The sequence below is a fragment of the Syngnathus typhle genome, linkage group LG1, assembly GCF_033458585.1.
Source record: "Syngnathus typhle isolate RoL2023-S1 ecotype Sweden linkage group LG1, RoL_Styp_1.0, whole genome shotgun sequence".
In the NCBI taxonomy this organism is placed as follows: domain Eukaryota; kingdom Metazoa; phylum Chordata; class Actinopteri; order Syngnathiformes; family Syngnathidae; genus Syngnathus; species Syngnathus typhle.
This window is the reverse complement of record NC_083738.1, coordinates 20670253-20689562: the sequence shown is the minus strand read 5'-3', so window position 1 is coordinate 20689562 and position 19310 is coordinate 20670253. Positions and strand designations below refer to the sequence as shown.

At 40.0% G+C, this 19310-nt stretch overlaps 1 protein-coding gene across 1 annotated transcript in view; it reads right to left on the bottom strand.

Moving 5' to 3' along the window:
• The window catches only part of slit3 (slit homolog 3 (Drosophila)), a 186571-nt gene extending 174605 nt beyond the window's left edge, over positions 1–11966 (bottom strand). The window contains exons 1-2 of the mRNA XM_061276686.1: positions 11300–11966; positions 215–286 (exon numbers count right to left, since the gene is read on the bottom strand). Of these exons, the coding sequence (XP_061132670.1) occupies positions 215–286; positions 11300–11484 (257 nt within the window). The 5' untranslated portion in view covers positions 11485–11966. The remainder of the gene's footprint in view (positions 1–214; positions 287–11299) is intronic.
• Between the last annotated feature and the right edge of the window lie 7344 nt (positions 11967–19310).

Below are 19310 nucleotides of genomic sequence, written 5' to 3'. Positions count from 1 at the left end.
TCTTGTACAGCACAAATTCCTTGAAATAAAAAGTAATGATGGCAAACGTTAAGATAAGACTAGATCTCAAACAGACACAAAACACATATGCTGTAATGTGATAGAGATAGGGAGCTTAAATTGGATGGATGGATGGATGGATGGATGGATGGATGGATGGATGGATGGATGGATGGATGGATGGATGGATGGATGGACGGACGGACGGACTCACAGAATTCGAAGGTTCTTGATGCCGGAGAAGTCCACTTTGGTGATCCGGGTGATGTTGTTTCTGTTCAGATCCCTGCAGGCCAAGAAAGAAGAACATTTCCGTCATTAAACAGCAAACATCAAAAGCACATTGAAAAGGCAAAAATCAAAGGTTGATCAGGTTCAACGAGCACCAACAAACAGTAAACGTCTTACAAAATGGAGGCCGGCGGAGCGTGAGAATGCCCGGCGGCCGTGGAGCCCACACACATGCATACCATCGCACGTGCAAACAAAGTCCAGCCCTCACCCAAAAATGTTCATTAAACACAAAAAATGCAATAAGACTTTTTTTTCCGCAGCACAACTTCAAAGCTGCTCATGTTTCCTGCCTGTCAGTCAATCACGTTCCGATGTATACATCGTGTAGAATCAAGTGTGTGCGTGTTCATTTTCATCCCTTTTTACGTCCGACTGTTTACTGAAACGCTGTCGCACGGAAAGAATTAGGCCACATCCAGACAACAAAGGCAATTTTCCCTCTTGTTTCACATACATACACACACACACACACGCACACAGTGTGTGTGTTGTGTATATTGCCATAAACAGTCTGGCTTTGGCCGAGGCAGCCCCCGCCATGAGTGCTTTTCATAACACACCTAAACATTTATAAATCTGATTTAAGCCCCGTCTTAGGTTTCAAGGCAGCTAATAGGAGCCATACTGAAATCTCAGACGTAGGCCACTGGTCCAAAGTGAAGTCCAGGGGGGTCCGCCGCGAGATTGCGAAGTGTGGGCGGACAACAATGAGAGGTAGAGGGGATTGGACCCGAGCATGCCTTCTCAATCTTTTTTGAGCAAAGCCACACATTAGAAAAATGTTCCACCATCCAACAAATGTCACAAAAAAAAGATGTACAGCATGCTCATTCTGTAACTCATAAACAAAGAAGAGTTTCACAACTACTATTAAGTGACTCAGTATGCTGCAGTAATATTTGTCATTCTTCAGAGAATAAAAATAATATTTTGTTTTCATGAACTGAATTTGTTCAAATACTTGACACGTTATAATACTGCTACACTTTTCTATGGCATTTTGTGGTGATCGTTTTTTTTTTTTATTGTGACTGACAATTGACTTCAACTTGGAGTTTGAAGCAATAATTAGGTGAAAGTCTCTTTTGTCAAACTGCTGTTTGAAATGAGTTCACTGCCACCATACAGTATCTGAGTCCCGGCAACGGCGGACACTGCGCGGGTGTGTAGTGGAGCTTTGCCACATGGCTCAGCGTGCCGTGGTTCTAATGTGCCTAATGGTACAGACAGTGATGGAAATCTGGAAAGAATCAGAGGAGGAGGAGGTTGAAGGTGAGGCCCGGGGAGCATTGTGCCTCTGAAAAGGTCAAATGTGGTGAAGCTGAAAGTATGACATGAACGCCGCAGGAGGGAACTTGCAACACACACACAAATACACGCAAAAGTTTACTTTTGCTATTTGTTACAAGGCAATAAAAGCAGACTGCTTATCAAAACACTTTTAAATTCTGCAAGAACATGTGCTCTTTAAACTAACATTTTGTTCCGACAATAGATATCCCCCCCGTTTTGATCATGTCTATCTTTCTCTCGTCCTTACTTGACTAAACACTTTGTCCTTGCTTTTTCCTTCCTCTCTAATCTGGTTTGTGTTATCTCAATCTCTCACTTTTGGATTTACAGTTGGCTACGTTTTCCCCCTTTCTTGTCTTTCATCATCACTCCATCCTTATCTCCATCTTGCTTGCTGTGGAAACTTGTGCTCCGCCGCTTTGCCACATTCAAACAAACACACGAGGCCAGGTGGAAAGTGGCATAATAAATAGAGTCGCGGAAAGACAGGATCTGACCAAGAATCTCGGAAGATATTCTTATGGCTGTGTATTTTTTTTTTTTTTTTAGAAGCACTGAGACGTAATTTTATGTGCATCATTAAAGGTAGCGTGCCTTATTATGGTTCACAAGCCAATAACACAAAAAAATGTTTTAATTCAGACCTTAATGATGCATTCAAAGGCAGTTTGGAGAAAATTTGAAGGGGTGCAAGTCTTAAGTCTAGAAAAATAACGACATCAAATAATAGAATAAATGAATTAATAAATGATGACTCTCCATCTTATTTGTGCACTGTGAATTATTGGAATACGCAGCAAATGTCTCCCGGACTGGACGATTCTCTTCAATTATTTTAGAGACAATTTGTTTCAAAATTGGAACAATTGCTGCACAGTATAAGTGAGGAGCATGTTGGTGTCGCGGCTGCTGTGTATTTGTGACCCGCCCTGCAGTAAAGCTTCACTCACACTTGAACTGACCAGCTGGCAGTGTGACAGTGCTAACAACTACTTGTTCACATTCATGTGTGTGCGTTTATAACCAGAGGCGGGAGTCAAACGGCAGGTGTTCTCGGGAAGTAGAAACTTCACGACCCAAAAAGTTGAGCGGTGCGTACATGGAAGGAAAGAATAGTGACAAATGGCAACACAAGCGACAAAATCTCCTAAGAGAAGGGGAGGAGGCTTGATATTGTGTCCCATTTTGTTTGTTTGTTTGACTTGACTTATTTTAAGTTATTTTTGTATTGTGTTTATGATATTGTACTGCGTAAATGTAAAAATGTTTTTACAAGTTGCTTTAGTCCAATAATCAATTTGGATTAGCTACCGTAATTTTCGGACTATAAGTCGCACCGGAGTATAAATCGCACCAGCCATAAAATGCCCCAAAAAGTGAAAAAAAAAACATATATATGTATGTAAGTCGCTCCTGAGTATAAGTCGCCCCCCCACCCAAACTATGAAAAAAGACGCGACTGATAGTCCGAAAATTACGGTAGATTTTAAGATAGCAAGGCTATGGCAAAGCCGTTCGCCGATAGTTTTAGTGATTGTTTTTGTCGTTGCAAGAAAATTTTGATCATGTTCAAAACACCCTTGGGACAAGAAAAGTACAGGCAATCGTTTGCCTCTCGGTGGGACGTTGTTTTGTGCCGGCACTTTTTTCCTATTACTTGAGTAGCATCCATACTTGTACTTTTACAAGCCTCTTTTTGACAAGTATCTACACTTCTGTTTTTGTGTAGACTGAAATTATTTTTGCCTCTTCTGCTGGCATGAAGCTAAAATAGGAATCTTGACTTCAAATGCTCTTTGGCTCTTTAGCAGTCTCATCTACAACATGTGTTTGCCTTTTCTTGACCTTTGAGCTTCTTTGCTTCCTTTCTGTCTGAGACAAGTTTCTTCTCTTGGATATTTCACTCTTCTGAGGAGCACAGAGAAAGTAGAAGGAGAAAAAAAAATGAGATTCTGAACTTCCTGCACTAATCTCTTGTTATTTTTTCCACAAAGCACTTTTAATCGTTCCTTCTTTTCTTGCCCTCAGATAGGTATGCTCAATTTCGCCCGGGACGACTTGGAACCAGGCAAAGGAATCCTAATTGCCCACTTCCTCCCCCTCAATCCCCTCGACCAGTTCTCCGACATGTCTGTCACCAGAGAAGAAAGGGCTGACGTCGGGCATGAAAGTTCAACTGGCGGGTTTTGTGATGTAACATTAGCTACTCACGCTAAAGTGTTCAGGAGAGGAGAATAGGTTGATACACGAGGTCTCTATAACATCGATTCACCCTGACAATTAATCGAGTCAGATGACAATAATCCAACTAAATTATATCAAACGTTAACTGTAGAAGAACAAAAAAAAAGTACAAACGGAAGTACGAAAATATTTCACTTTACGTTTGATTATAAGTGGAATTAATTGTATCATAATTTGAATTGTTTCCATTTTAGTGTAAAACGGGTAAATCACATCTTGGTGCAAGTGGACTGGATCACAAGTATTCTAGTCCGAGTGTCATATAATTGAAGTGAACGACATTTAATTATCACTTGAACTCATCATATCGTAATTAGAGTGAAGTGTATTGTAATGCACTTGAGGTCCATATAAGTGAATTGTCTACTGCAAATAAACCTAAGCAATAGAAAATGTATGATTAACTTTTGAAGAGAATAAAATACTACTGCACCACATTGCCTATGTGCAGACAATTCAGAAAACAGTTTCAAAGGGACCATTGCTAGAATCTCAGATTGAAAACAGATGGAACTGTTTGTGACGGCCAGAAGCAAGGATCTGAACGATTTCAGCCACCCGTTCAACAAGAGTAAAACAAATGGTGGAAATGCTCCTCCAATCCGCCAAGACAACCTAAGAACAATCAGTTGCGAGGTTTGGAATTTCAATCGTCAGCATTGGCCAGTGTTGAGGAATGAGTAGACGAGACGAGTCTTAAAGACAAAAGCCAAGCAGAGGCGCAGTCTTAGCTTTGATAATCGTTACATGCTTAAATGTCGGGAGAAGTTTGGATGAACACCTATGATTTTTTTGTAAAGAAATGCTTATTTGGCTCCAATGGAGAAAACACACGGTACCAAGGTTCACGATGTCTCTCTCGTCAAGCACGAAAGTGTCCTACTTCTTCCAAAACAACCATCCATATAGGCCAGTGAAGATGAATTAATTCTGTCGTTCATATAATTCAACGTGCAGATCAACCACCATCACTTGGCCTGGCAGAATATACAGCGCGAGAATAAACATTTGCAAACACCGCTGAGAGGGATCTGCTCTGCGGTTTATTGCCGTCACAGCACGACGGCAAGATTGCTCCTCGTGTCGCCTTTGAACATTTCTCAGAAGACGTCTGCCGTGGACCTTTCCAGCTGAACGGTCTCGGTGCTTTGTCACTGGCCGGAATGCAGACGGTGCCAAAGGAAACGAACGCAAACCCGAGTTGACCTTACATATAAAAACAGATGAAAGGCAAGACGGGACATGAAAAGATGTAAAAAGTCGGTCATATTTTTGGGGACTACAGTGTAAAGGCCGCAAATGTATTTTCTTAAAGGGACAATTCAGTCTTGGGCTGTCTTCACACTTGGTTGAGTGGAGACGAAAGCTGGTGGATTGCCTTGCTAGTGTAGTTCAAGCGTGAATACAGGTACTGGGACAACTCTGTCAAATAGTAGATATAAATGGCAAAAGGACATCTGACAACTGCTTGGGTCAACTTCAATTCCTGGAACGCTGCATTCAATCAGGAAAATTAGAAGAACCTCACTGGAAAGAAGGGTTGCAGCGAGTGAAGCAGGCAGATAAAAATATTTTTGCCAGCAATTTAAATCTAAATGAGATTGTTCAAGATTGGCAAAACTGGCATCAATACACAAAATGTCAAAATGAGCCCAAATTGGGTGACAGTTGTCATTGAAGAAGAAGTACTAGAAGTAAAATCAGTAGAAGAAGCATCTTTATATGTATTTTGAAGATATCTGGGGAAACTTTTGGTCAGATATAAAATGCCAGTATGAATGCTAAGAAAGAAATCCCGTCATAACATTACCAAGTTTGTAGCCATTCAAGAGAACAAAAACATATTTGCGGCAATGAATCTCTGGAATTTTGCTAACGACACAGACTCAACGTATCTCCACCCCAAGATAGGAAACTGACGCTCACTTGAGATGTATCACTTCAACATACTTCCTTGACACAATTACTTCCTTCCAGAGAGTCATAACGTAGACGCCTTTAAATCTTCATGAAAATGAAGAAAAATAAATAGGTGCTACAGAAATCTATTTACTGCCGGTCGGTGGCTTTGTTTCATTGTGCTAATGTACAACCTTTGTTATTGCTGCGGTCCCTTCAAGGGAGAAGGCCAAGGGGTTGACCAAAGTTTTGCAGCACTATGTTACTGAGGAAACACAAGGGGGGGATGAATATACGACACGCCGTTGCGTAGTCAAAAGTAGAAACTGCCTCTTGTTGTTACGCACTGCAATTTCTACAATATTGTGCATTTAAAATACGATGAAATCTAGGGTCCATGATCAAACCGCGTTAGAGAGAAACCCGCACAGAATCGAAGCGCGTAAAATCGAGACTTAGCTGTAGTTGGCAGCTTGTGTCAACACACATTCTTTACTGGGAGCCTGATCAGGATTAAGCATTCCAAATTGTTTTGTGGAAACATAACTTCACTGCCCAATTTCCAATTGGTGTTGACTTCCCTTACTCTGTCACTTGAACGCATCTTGCACATTCAGCGTCTTTGTTCCATCATGGTTTACAGCATGATTTTTTTAAAAAAATTTTATTGTTATTGCCGCCAAGCTCCCTTTTGCCAACGCCAATCCTGCTCTGCCTGAAGAAAAATAAAGTAATCGATTGTTGACAAGAACGACGGTTGTACCACTTGAAAAGAGATCTACCCTGGCTAGTGTCCCTTTCTTTGAGGTTGGCGAGCTTGTAAAGTGTCGCTGTGATTGGTTAGCGCAGTCAGAGTTTATTGGGTGACTCGCTTCTGTCTGGATTTACACGACACCGAGGTGGTGGTGTTTGGACTGATGGGAGACCCCTCAACACAGACGTTTGCTCAGTGCAGACAAACGATGAATGAATTGGCAAGGCATTAATCAACTACGTATTTGATGACTAACAATCAATCAGGATTAATTGATTCGTGGTGTATTGAAGTGTTGAGTTCCGACAGAGTGCACTTCTTGGTTGCAACCTGCAGAGGCGCTGTTGATTCAGGTTGTACTAGTTTGCAAAAATCCATGGCATCATGTAAGCTACTGTATCAGATTTTCATGTAGCATTTAAATTAATTATTAAAATAGTCTAGAGTCCATTTTTATCATTGAAATGTATAAATACATTTATGTATTTATTTTGGAAAATATCAAAGATAATAAAATACAATTAGAAAAGCAGCTAATGGGAAATCTATTTCCTATGCGGCTAATACTGTGTGATCAAATGAAACAAAATGGATCATCTAAAAAGGCAATAAAAAATGAATACTAATCAAAAAGGTATATTTTCTGTATGAACCGCAAATAAAAACAGCTAATAAAATTAAGCAACAGTAATCTGGACAGAAGCGAATAAATGTTTTTTAAAAATATGGTTGGTTTTACAAATTCTCTAAATCAATACAGTCGATCAATTCCACCATGTTTTTAAAAAGACTGACAAAATAAGAAAAAGCTCTACATCCCAAGGTGTTGACAAGAAACATTTCCCTATCTGATCTGACCCTTGACCTCAGCTACCTAAAACATTTTGGGAAATCTCTTGCTCCTCTTGTGATCCAGAACATTAATACCCACCAGTGGCCCACAGTTCGTCTGCTCCACCATTCAAAACAAAGACTGCAATTATTTTTACTTCATGACAACTTTTCCATCAAACAAATTGCATTTTATGAGCCATGATAATCCGTGTCCATATATGTACACAGTGTGTGGTTGAGATATATTTTGGCCGTATCTTCTATTTGTACTGTTAATGACGCTTACACCTAATCATCAATCAATGCGATCAGGAAAAAAAGGGCACTTTAAAAGCAGCGCTTATCACAATTTACAACTGGTCATATTTTAGATTACGGAACAGGTCGATAAATCAAAAACGGTAGCTTATTTTGTTTTTTTCAATTCTGTATCTGTAACTTTACACGAATCGCCATCAAATTTTATGAGCTCTCCTCTGGTAGGTTGTTTTTGCAGAATCCTGCTAAACTGCCCACAGAAATAAGAGCAATTAAATCAACAGCATTTACATTTCTCCCAGCGGAGAAAAAAAATCATTCACTCACAATTTAAATTTCAAATCTTACATCTGCGCCAGTACGTGGGAGCCTCATACTCATGTGTGTTACAGTTTCCCAGAAAGCCTGAAAACCAAAGTGCTTAAGCCAGCTGGCCGCCCGAGCAGTGCAACAAGTCATGAAAGAGAAGGTCAGCTGGAGCGTCACCCACTGACCTACAAGCGCAAAGCCAAACTTTTTGTCTTGGCTTCAGTGCATCAAACGATTTGTGACCAAGTGATGATCAGCGGCGTCATGAATAAGTAGCTTGTGGCTTTTTATGTTGTAGTACTTAAAAAATAAAATGTCTGCAATAGCAATAAGGCTCTGCGATGACATCAGCGCCACCCTGCCCGCGTTCTTGCTGAGGTGTCCCACAGACACGCAGAAGTGCAGCACAAACAAAAACATGGCCAACCCTTCCAAAACACAAAGTGAACACATTGCGGTCAGATGACATACTCGGTTAAAAAGTCTAAACAATTTGTGTGGTTGTTTTACTTAATCGAATCTCGCACAGATTCCGCTCGCCACCGTTGGAATGTTGCCGCCGCCGACGAGCTCGGAGGAGGGCGTGGCGCTGATGGAGGCTGATCACAGTTAAGTAGAAATTGCAGCAGGATGGATAGTAAACTGAAGGTGTGCAATGTAAAGAGTGCTTGGAAAAAAATTTATTCCAAGATATTTCTGGGCAACTATTTTCAATTTTGATTTACTCCTCTCCTATCCAGGCAGTCGATCTGGTCTCCCATGGTTTTTAATATTCCACGGCAGGTTATCCAGGGGTTATTTTCACCACCATTGACTTTTATTCCCACTTCCCTCCCCCTCTCAACTTGTGTCTTGTACTTGCAACCACTTCTGGGACTCTTTTTTTTTTTTTTTTTACATTAGTATTCTCCAAGTGCATACATATGGTTTGAACTAACGATAAAAAGGAGCGTAAAAGTAGTAGTAGTTGTTGAAGTAGTAGTAGAAGTAGCCCTCACAAATGTTTTTCCCCTTCTCAAATGTCCTATTGCAGTATTGAATTGGGAGGGCGTGTGGACTAAAGTATTGCGACCCAACAATGTGACCCTCATTTGCACATTCAAGAAGTTGCCCGATTTTTGGCTGTCTCAAGTATACTGAGAGATTGATTTTTTTTCTGATGATACATAAAATGATATGATGACCCAGCCATAAAAACGTGTACGCATAATAAGCCCTAATTGGAGTCGATTTCTCACTTCTGATCAAAGTCACCAAAGGCCTCATTAATAGAGGAGCTAGGTTCTTGTTCTATAGGGGATCTTTCATTGCCGACATACTCTGAAAGCCATCGGAAATGTTACAGTTGTTGAATTTTCCGATTTTTAATTCCCGACATTCTGAAAGCCAACGCAAATAATACAGTTGTTCAATTTTTCCCAATCTTACTTTTGCACTTAAGTTTAAGTTGCACTTCACAGAAAGTGGTACAAAATCCATTAGGTGTTGTGTAATCTATTATTAAGGCAATTGATCCCAGTTAAGATGTTGAAAATGTTTAAAACAATAACCAGCTCATGACATATTAAATTTAAAGGCTAAATGATACGACACACATTCAAGCAGCACTACAAACAGCCTTGGACAACGAGTGTTAATGCATCATTTCAGAAGGGAGAACTGGCTGCTACAACACTCCTTAATATTCCCCCTCCCAGGGGTGTAGGACCCTCAAATCCCACCTTCCATCACAGCCTGCTCTAATTATTTATTTTGTTAGCATGTAAAATAACTTCAGGGGATTGCTGTGTAAAAGCCTACAGGTCCCGAAAGGTCACCAAACAAAAAAAAGGAGGGCCTCCAGGCTGGCGGAGCTTTTGTTACTATATACGTTATTTGGTACACCTGCACAATATCATGGAATGAAGGTGTATCACAAAAGTCTCAAGTTTTCAAATGCGTTTATGAGAACAAGTTGTATAAATGCCTTTTGGTGGCCTCATCAGCACCTAATTTTTTTTTTCTTTTTGTAAAGAAATGTGTATGTTTTATGTTTAATCACCGCCCAAAGCTTACTCAAAAGCACTTTCTGGAAAGTAAAAAAAAAAACTGACCCAAAGCGCACATAAATCAGCCTCAAGGATCCAAGCTCAAAACTGAACAGGAAGTAAGCCATTTTGCTTTCAAGCTGCCATTTGGAAAAGTTTCCAAACACGATTTTTGACAATTCCAACAACAGCATTTATCCTACTGATCTCCAATTGGAAGGAGACAGATGAGCAATTAAATTATCACACATCCCTGATTTACAAAAACCCATGATGGCTGTTTGCACAAAAAACAGCATATCATCTTTGCACAGTTTTTTTGTTTATGTCAGCTCTTGTATTCCCTTGCCGTTGGCTGTGCCTAATAAAGTGTCCAGTGTTTGCTCATGCATCACAGCATGCAAATCATATCAGTGCCTCACTCGAAACCCTTGCACTGATTGTGTTTGTTGTCTCTGGCTGTGTTGTGGATCGCCTGCAGGGGCTTCGAAAAGGGGCGGGGGGGGGGGGGTCTCGACCATTAGCATGGATAATCACTTCCATATAGCTTTGCAGCATAGGTGTACGTCTGTGCAGGCAAGTGTTGCATCATCGCCCTTGGGCTCAACAGGTCGGGAAGGTTTCCAACTTTTTTCCCCCGTAAACAAAACCTGCTATAACACAACCATGCAAAACAAGTGTTTTAATACTTTTCACAAACAAAAACTGTCCAAAACGGTGACTGGTTGATAATGACTAGAATAAATAAATTAAGCAGGTTCTAATCACTGGGTCCATTTGGGTCTCAACTATGATAGCTCGGAGAACCCTGAAGACAAAATTATTATATCATTATTTTTTTTATATTTAAAATATGTCAGTATTATTCTATTAAGTTGGACAAACTTTCAAATCTTTTTTCAGCCAAGCAAAAAAATGAAAAACAAATAATACAATCCAAGTCAACCCTGTTTCATTTACTTTAAATTATAATAAAACTTGTTTCCACTTGCTTTTGCAAGGAAAAGCCTTATTTTTCGTATGTTAGGTTTAGAACAGTTGGAAAATGTTTACTATTACATGGCATTTTCGGTTTACACCAAATGAAACCCCAAACGTTCTTCCTAAAAATTAAAACCCAGCCTTAAATCTTAATTTTCAATTCCTACAAATAAAAGAAAACAACAAAATCTCGGAACTGTTTCGTTGACTTCAAATTGCAATGAGCAATAGCACTCATAATTTGTCCATCACTCCATTCTAAGCACAATTAAATTTTGGGGGTGCACATAACTTTTAAGTACCAAATCTATTTCTAAGCCTCCCAAATTCAAATGCTGACTCAAATGTAAACATTCAAGGGGTCCTTGCAAATTTCAAAGATGTAATACTTTGGATGCACACTTACAGACGCTCAGCCCCACGCGGGATCCCCTTCGGTACCGTCTTGAGCCCCAGACCCTGACAGTCCACATGGGATCCGGAGCAGCTGCACTTGTGCGGGCATGTGTGCACGCTCGACACGACGCACAGAACCAGGACCAAGGTCAAAGAGAGAGCCCAAAGCCGGTTCGGTTCGGCCCCCCGAGACATCTTATCCACTCAGATTGAATTAAAACAAGAAATCCCCACGGCTCAAACTTCGCTCTCCAAGCGTTTAAAATGATTTAAAAAAAAAAGTTCCACTGAAAGATTGTAATGTGTGGCACAAACACACTCCTTTTCTGTAGACAAAGTTAAACCGTGTTAAAAAAGAGCAAAACGCAACAAAAACGTGCTGTAAAGAAGTTCACATTCATCCCTCAAGTCGATGCGTAAAGTCTCCAAAAGCGATTTCCTCCATCCAATCCAGCAAGTCATCCAAAACGTCTCCTTCGGGGGAGGTAAAATGTTTAGTTGGGGAGGGGGAATAATAGCCAGTAGCATCCCATCCACTGAAAGCAAATAAAAGAAGCGATGTCATGAAAAAAAAATCATAAAAGAAGGAGAAAGAAAGAAGAAGCAGTCACCGGGAGTGAAGTCGAGAGGGAAGTGGCGCAGCGCAGACTGGTGCGCGCTGAAGGTTTGGAGCGAGACCCGATCCGACCCCCCCACCCCACACCAAACTACTTTATTCCTCCCCCCCAAATATAATGTCGTAACTCCTTTCTCTTTTTCTCCCCTACAACACAAACCTTTTCTACCCCTCGAGCTATTCTGCGCGCATTTTGTGCCATTCGGCTTTTGTTTGTTAGACCATTTTATAAAATGAAATTATTCTAAAATGGCATAGACATAAAGTGTTGTTGGTGTGAAAAAGCACTGAGCATGTCAATTTACATTCCACATTTAGCTCCAAATACCGATTCAGCGTCTTTCACATTTGTAATCTATATTTGTCCACTAGATGGTACTCATTCCCCCTCAAAGCATGCAGCCAAATTTTAAGGATACTTTGCAACTGAAATGATTGATGACACAATTATTGATATCATATTGGATAAAGCAGCATTTAAATACAAGATATCTTGGATTACTTATTATTGTACAATAGATGCAACTGTAATATCTTTTTGATACAAGAAGACTAACATTTTCCTCACCATTATTGACTGGCTGAAACTTCTGCCTTCTTAGAAACCAAGTAGTTTCCCTCTAAAAATATAAAATAAGCTTTTAAATATGGCTTCTAACTCTGGAAAATCCATTCTCTTTGCACAAAGTAAATTTATTGCAAAATTTAATTAGATGCATTACATAAAAATGTCAGAAGTGTTGTAAAAACCATATGGAGGCTACTTTTTTAAAAAAAATGTCCGAGACAAATTAAATATTTAAAGTGTCAGCGTACAGTATGAAACACGTTAAACTATCATTAATATTTTCCACTAAATCCTGCTGTCCCCTATTGGTCACTCCTCCATAGGCACACGCCAAGATGTTGAGCTGCTCATTCAAATTAAAGTTGCGTGTGCGTGCGCGTGTGCGTGTGCGCGTGTGTTAAACCTGACTTGCCTAATGAAATGTCATTAATACTGCAAAACCCGCAAGCAACAGAGTCAGTCATTGAATGCATCACGGCCAGTACAAGGCTAATTAAAACATTTGTTTCTCTGATGTGTGGACGACTGATGAAACCCGTTGCAGCCCCATTACGCTACCGGTTAAATTGCTTCAATAATAGATTACACAACAATTACTGATTCGGTACAACTTTCAATAAAGCAGTAACCTTTCCAAGTCATTTGTAGTGCAAAACGTGGAATTTCAGAATCATGACCTTCATTTAAAAAGATGTGTATAGAAACAAATGTCACACTTTGAAGACATGACAGGGAAAAGAAGAAAGTTGTTTGCAGAGGACTGAAAGTTAACTATGCTGCTACTAGTCGCCCCCCTGTGGTGACATCACAAAAGAAAAGTCAAAACTCGCTCATGACATACACTATGATTGATTCATCTACAAATTTTTGCCTCCAAAATGTAGTTGAATTTCAAATTTAATGACTTTCCAAGTGTCCAAAGTATTATTAATACCTTTGGGACCGTGTCAGTCAAAACCAAGCATGGCTTTTTCTTGACCGATCAGCCTTTTACCCACAAAACCTGCAACTATTTTCTTAACTGCATGCCGTCCTTCCAACATTTGATTAAAATTTCCCCCTTGCACCACAGCCACTTTTATTATTTCAGGCACATGTGAAAATTTAGTCAGAGCTCAGCAGCAGGGGGACTGCAGAAGCGGTTGACTTGTATTCCCTCAACATTCAACCCGAACCTCCCTGCTGCCCCCTGGCATGATGAGGAGATTAAAGTCGGTCGGAGTCAACCGGCTCTGCCCCTGAGGTTGCCCCCCCGCCACTCCTACCCACCCTCCTAAAGGGCAGCTTGCCAACAAGTGCGAACCTTCCAACTTAGCATCTGAGCATGTAGCGAGGCCCGCTAATGTTCAGACCATTTTTACACTCCACAGAAAAACACCATATCCTTTACAGTTATTCAGAAATTTGTTCTGTTCCTAAATAGATGTAAACAAAATTCAACTTGAACACTTGTGATCAGGCATCACATTGTTTCATTATCTTAAGGACTGTAAGATGTAGGCCAAAATTGAGAAATAAATTAACAAATTAAAGCAGCACTGCCACCTGCAAAGGAAGTTCTACAAACATTAATGAATGCTATTCCGAACAAACACATCAGGCTCATTCCGTGCAAATTGGCTGGAAGGGATGTAGCAGGGAGGAGAAGTGTGTGGCTGATCTCAACACAACGTGAAAGTCCATTTACTTACTGGATCTGCATGGTGGTCTACGCTCTCAGAGTGCCCCTGGAAATAATGTTGTTAACTCCGCTCTGTCTGCGCTTTGGTTTCATTTAGCTGATTTAGCTTGCAATTATTGTGCGCTACCTCTGTAAACACAATGTGTGGAGAAACGATTTGCATGCAGCACACTGAGAAAGCTAACTCAAACTCAGAAAGGAGATTTAAAATGTTAGCTGAACAGCTGATTGGCTCTGGAAAGAGGGCGTGGCACAAATCAGTCACAAGACCAAGGTAACAGGTGGTCTGTGATATATAGTCCCACTTTCTTATTTATATAATTCATGATGAGTAAAGAAAGAAATACAAATGGAAAAAAAATAGATATTTAATGTAAATAAAGAATCCCATCCATCCATCAATTATCTGTATCGCTTGTCACCACGGGGGTCGCGGGTGTGTAGAGCCTATCCCAGCCGTCATCGGGCAGTAGGCATTGGATGGATGGATGGATGGATGGATGGATGGATGGATGGATGGATGGATGGATGGATGGATGGATGGATGGATGGATGGATGGATGGATGGATGGATGGATGGATGGATGGATGGATGGATGGATGGATGGATGGATGGATGGATGGATGGATGGATGGATGGATGGATGGATGGATGGATGGAATACTGGTTTTAGATACTGAAAAACTAGATTTACTAACATGAAGGAAGAATTGATAATACTTCCATCCGCAAGATGTCGGATAAACGTGGTCTTTAAAAGCAAACAAGAAATGAATGATGGTAACCGCCAAAAAAACAAGTGGACATGAATTATTCCTTCTTTATTCTGACACAAACCGCACCTCTGTGTTTTGCGCACATGAAACCACTCGCTTGAACACACATGTCATTAACTTTTGAGGCATGGTAAAATATTCGCTCAGACCCTTTTGATTCATGATCACGACATGTACACTTTGGCCTGCCAAAACCAAAACCATGTCGAGTTCTTGACCGGATGACACAAGCAATCATTTGTGACGATGCGGCTCTCCCATTTCTTTCTTCTTCTTACAGACTTGATTAGCGGTGATACAAAAAAAAGAAAAAAGTGATCTAAAACAGATAAAAGACAAAGAATTGAACTTGAATTCTGTCACATGCAAATTATCCAAGGCTCACTCAGACAACCTGTACAGTAACTCAAATTACAAGTGACCCGATTAACAACGTTTTGGAGATGCAAGCTATTAATTGGAATTGAGCTCACAGCAAAACTTGGAGTTTCAGCCCCCAGACATTAGTGACGGAATGTCTGTCATAAAAGAGAAGTACACGTGCATTGAACCAAAATATTTAACTTTTCTACGGTATTTCAAATGGATATTTGTACGCAATCGGTGCAGCAACATGTAGACAGACGATATTTTTAATTCAATTTTTAAAGCTATGGAGAGCCATTTCTAAAATGTCTATAAATGTCATGTTTTAAAATGAGTTTGAAATTATATTGAGGTGTTTTGGGATCATTGCTTTTTATGATTAATATAGAAAATAGTGAGGGGTTATAATTGTCCAACTGGCCCTAACAAATGACAACCAGCACAATCTTCCCTTCCCAGTGAAGGCCTGCAAGCACATAAAAGTCCCAGGAAATATTGGTGATATTTGTGCAGGTCCATTTTGACTAATGTCTAACGAGCCGTGTTTTCGGTGACTTAACTTTATATTGAGAAACGACACATCAATGAATTTCACGCAATTTGTATGCATTGCAACACAAGGATGAAGCAGAAACATAAGAGAGAAACAGCCACTGTGTGACTTTTTGAGCTCGTTGAGTGGCAAGTATCCAAGAACAATATTTCTGTTCGCATTGGCAAGGTTCACTCCCATGCAAAAAAAAACACACACATGCATAGAGAACACGGTTTTGCACAAGGGAAATTATAATGTACTTATGGAGAGAGACAGAAAATAAACAAGAGTTTGTGGCCTACAGTGACGGGAAAGACAAGCTAATGTGCTGACTTGTTGAACACTAATGATGTCTGTGTGTGTGTGTTGTGTGTAGAGGTTAAGGGGTTAGCCAATAAAAGCAGAACACTAAAATAAGACAATGAATAATTAATTAACTGACGGATGAAGTTTGTTTACAACACTTATGAATCTGACTTCATTCAAAACTATGGCTATCGAGAGCAAAATTCTTATTGCTTCTCATGGCACAGTCAAAAATTCCAAAGTATCCTGTTTTGTATCACACACACACACACACACACACACGGAATGTAAGATTTTGACACAAATTGTGGGGTCTGATGGGAAACGTTCCTTTTGCAAAAAGCTATGCTTATGTCAAAAAGAACTAAACAGATATGAAATCTAGCACAGACAGTTATCGGGAGGAGGTTGTTGTTTTTTAACATGTTTAGACTACACAGGAGAGAAATATTTGGGAACGTCATACGGAATGAAAGGAAGGAAAAGACATAATTCATCAGCTATATAACTTCACCGTATGCAAGTCTGCTAGCTTAACGCTAACACACAAAGCAAAATTCCATTGGCGAGGCCATGGAACTAGAAGGTTAGTCTTTTTGTCTTTTGCAAAACAAATTTTTACTGTAGACGTCTTCTTTGTGTTGCATTATCAAAAGTGTCTGTATTATACTGCCCCCCTGTGGTCAAGTCACACACACCAGAGGGAGGAGCATTGAATCAAAGCAAGAAATCATGAAGCAAAAATTCTTTTTTATTTAATTGTGTACAATATTATGTAGTACAATAATAATTATTCATGCTTTGTTGGTGTTTTTTTCCTAAAGGGCTCAGTGTTGAGTTGCAGGGCTAATTTTGAAATAAATCAACTAATAAGTCAAGGCATTACTGTATTTAAAGTTTGCCAAATTGTCCGTTGCATCTGCCAGTTCAACGGATTGGCTTCACTGATCGGCAAATTTAAACTCAATGGCCTGGTTGTGTAGTGGGAAAACAATCAATGCTGCAATATTGAATATAACGTCACAGATGTATTGTTAAGACACATTGAAACTATTTTTAATTAACTTTCCTTTACTGGCAAACAGTGTACCCCGCCTGTCCCTCTAAATCGAATGGGATTGGCTCCAATAAAAAGTGTTCTAGAAAATGGATGGATGGATTGAACTTTTTTTTAATTTTCAGAAGATATTGTTTTAACCTAAGAATTTTTCAAATCCCACAATTCTTCATTTGACTTTGGCATTCTCCAAAGTTCTATGCCGGGACTCTTCCGCTTTGCTGTTTTTTCCCCACAAATTCCACTTTGGAGTTTACGCTTAGGAACGGTTTGAGAAGCACCACCTGACAACTACGACACCACAAACTCAAGTTATTATTCTGGGCACTTTTGCAGACTAAAACTTTGTAAATACCTGACATTTGACTTGGCACACTCAAGGCAGAACACCGCCTCCGGACGTGGCGAGCTACCTCGGGATCAAACCAGGAGATGAACGGGATTGAAAAGTCCCTGGGTAGGATCGGAATCTTGGCGAGGAAGGGATCAAATGTTTTCAAGAAGAGATCGCCGTGATCAGATAAAAGCCAAGTCAAAGTACAAACTGTGAGTGGGAATAAGGAACAGGGGATTTTAGGTGTCAGGAGGGAAGGGATGAAGAGGATGAGGAGGAAGTGGTTGCGGGAAATTCCCTGACACTGTCAAGAGTTGAGGTTTAAAGTTGTTTTGGGAACATGTTGACAATTGTTTAAGTGAAAAAGGGGTACAATAGTGATCAAAATTGAAAAAGCTTCAACCCAAGTCATTACCTTAAAATGGAAGCATGTGGAGCAGCTAAAGTTTTATTCTTCTTTCAAATATTACACATAATCATCATTGTGGAAGAAAAATTTTGCTTTTTTATTCTAACTTGATGACACAGCCTAACCTTCTTCAAAGGGGCCTGGCATTTATTAGGGTGAAGGCAACTTGTAAAAAATAATTGGGGGAAATATAAAGACTTGACTGTCAAGATTGTCTATTTAGATGAAGTGCTTATGTTTTATTTTCCTTCGAATCAAGTGAGGGCCATGACTCGTCTAGCAATTAATTTGGGCTTGGCAGCTATCAGATTGGAGGGCACGGTTTGAAAAAATACGGTGATCCTATACAGTGAGATCCGCTGAGGCAGTTATGCAGTTTTCGCTGCAGTATTTCTTTGGCAACGTCACTCAGGTATGGTCATTATTAGAGCGGAGGGCACTTTTACAAAATTTCTTACGTAGGCGCCAGGATCGTCTGGTTTTAATTGCATGTTTATTTTTCAAGTCGATGATCATTACGGCATTTGTTAGAGTAGAGACCCCCAAATGAGGAATAAGACATACTGTATTTGTTCATTAAGATCCTCTTAAATCTAAAGATTTGAGAAAATAATGTATTTTAAGTGAAATTCAAGTCATGGACGCAGCTGCTGATTAACTGCCGCGTGGTACCTGAACGCAGCATGCTTTTAAAAAATAAAAAATAAATGTAACGTGTCAAAGGTGCGGTGTTCCTTGATTCAAGTCAATTCATGACGATTCATCGTCAATTACAGCACTATTTCTTCCTAATACTTCAAGTACATCACATAAACATATGCTATTTAAAGGGATGAAAATTTGGCGAAAGAATTAAATTCAGCTCGGGATTTAGTTATAAAGATTAAGACATCTATAAGTCATGTTCAAAACACCCAAAAGTGCTTTAGTGTGTCAAAAGTGTGAACTTTTAAGGAAAAGGCAGTGCGGTGGGGAAAAAGATAAGGATTAACATTATAGGAAAGTGTGTTCTCGGAATTAATATTGCTTTCTCCCCCCCAACACACACACGCACAGTGGTCTTATTAGGCAACTACAGCTGTGTAACAGGAGTGTTTGTCCTTGGCGCGGCCGAGAGATGACTGATAGCGTCGCACCTCAATGCGAGTTTATGAGTCAGCGCCTCAACTAATGGAGGCGATGAAATAAATGCGCGCAAATCCAAATGTTTTCCGCTTGTTGCGCCGCTGGCTTTTTAGAGCAAAACGTGAAAGAAAGAAAGAAAAAGGCTCCAGATTGTTGCTTAATAACAAGCATTTCAACCGAGCGGCTAAATGGTGTTTTTGTAAGTGGGCCGTGCTTTTTGGGATTTGGGCCTTCAGTGTGGACCTGC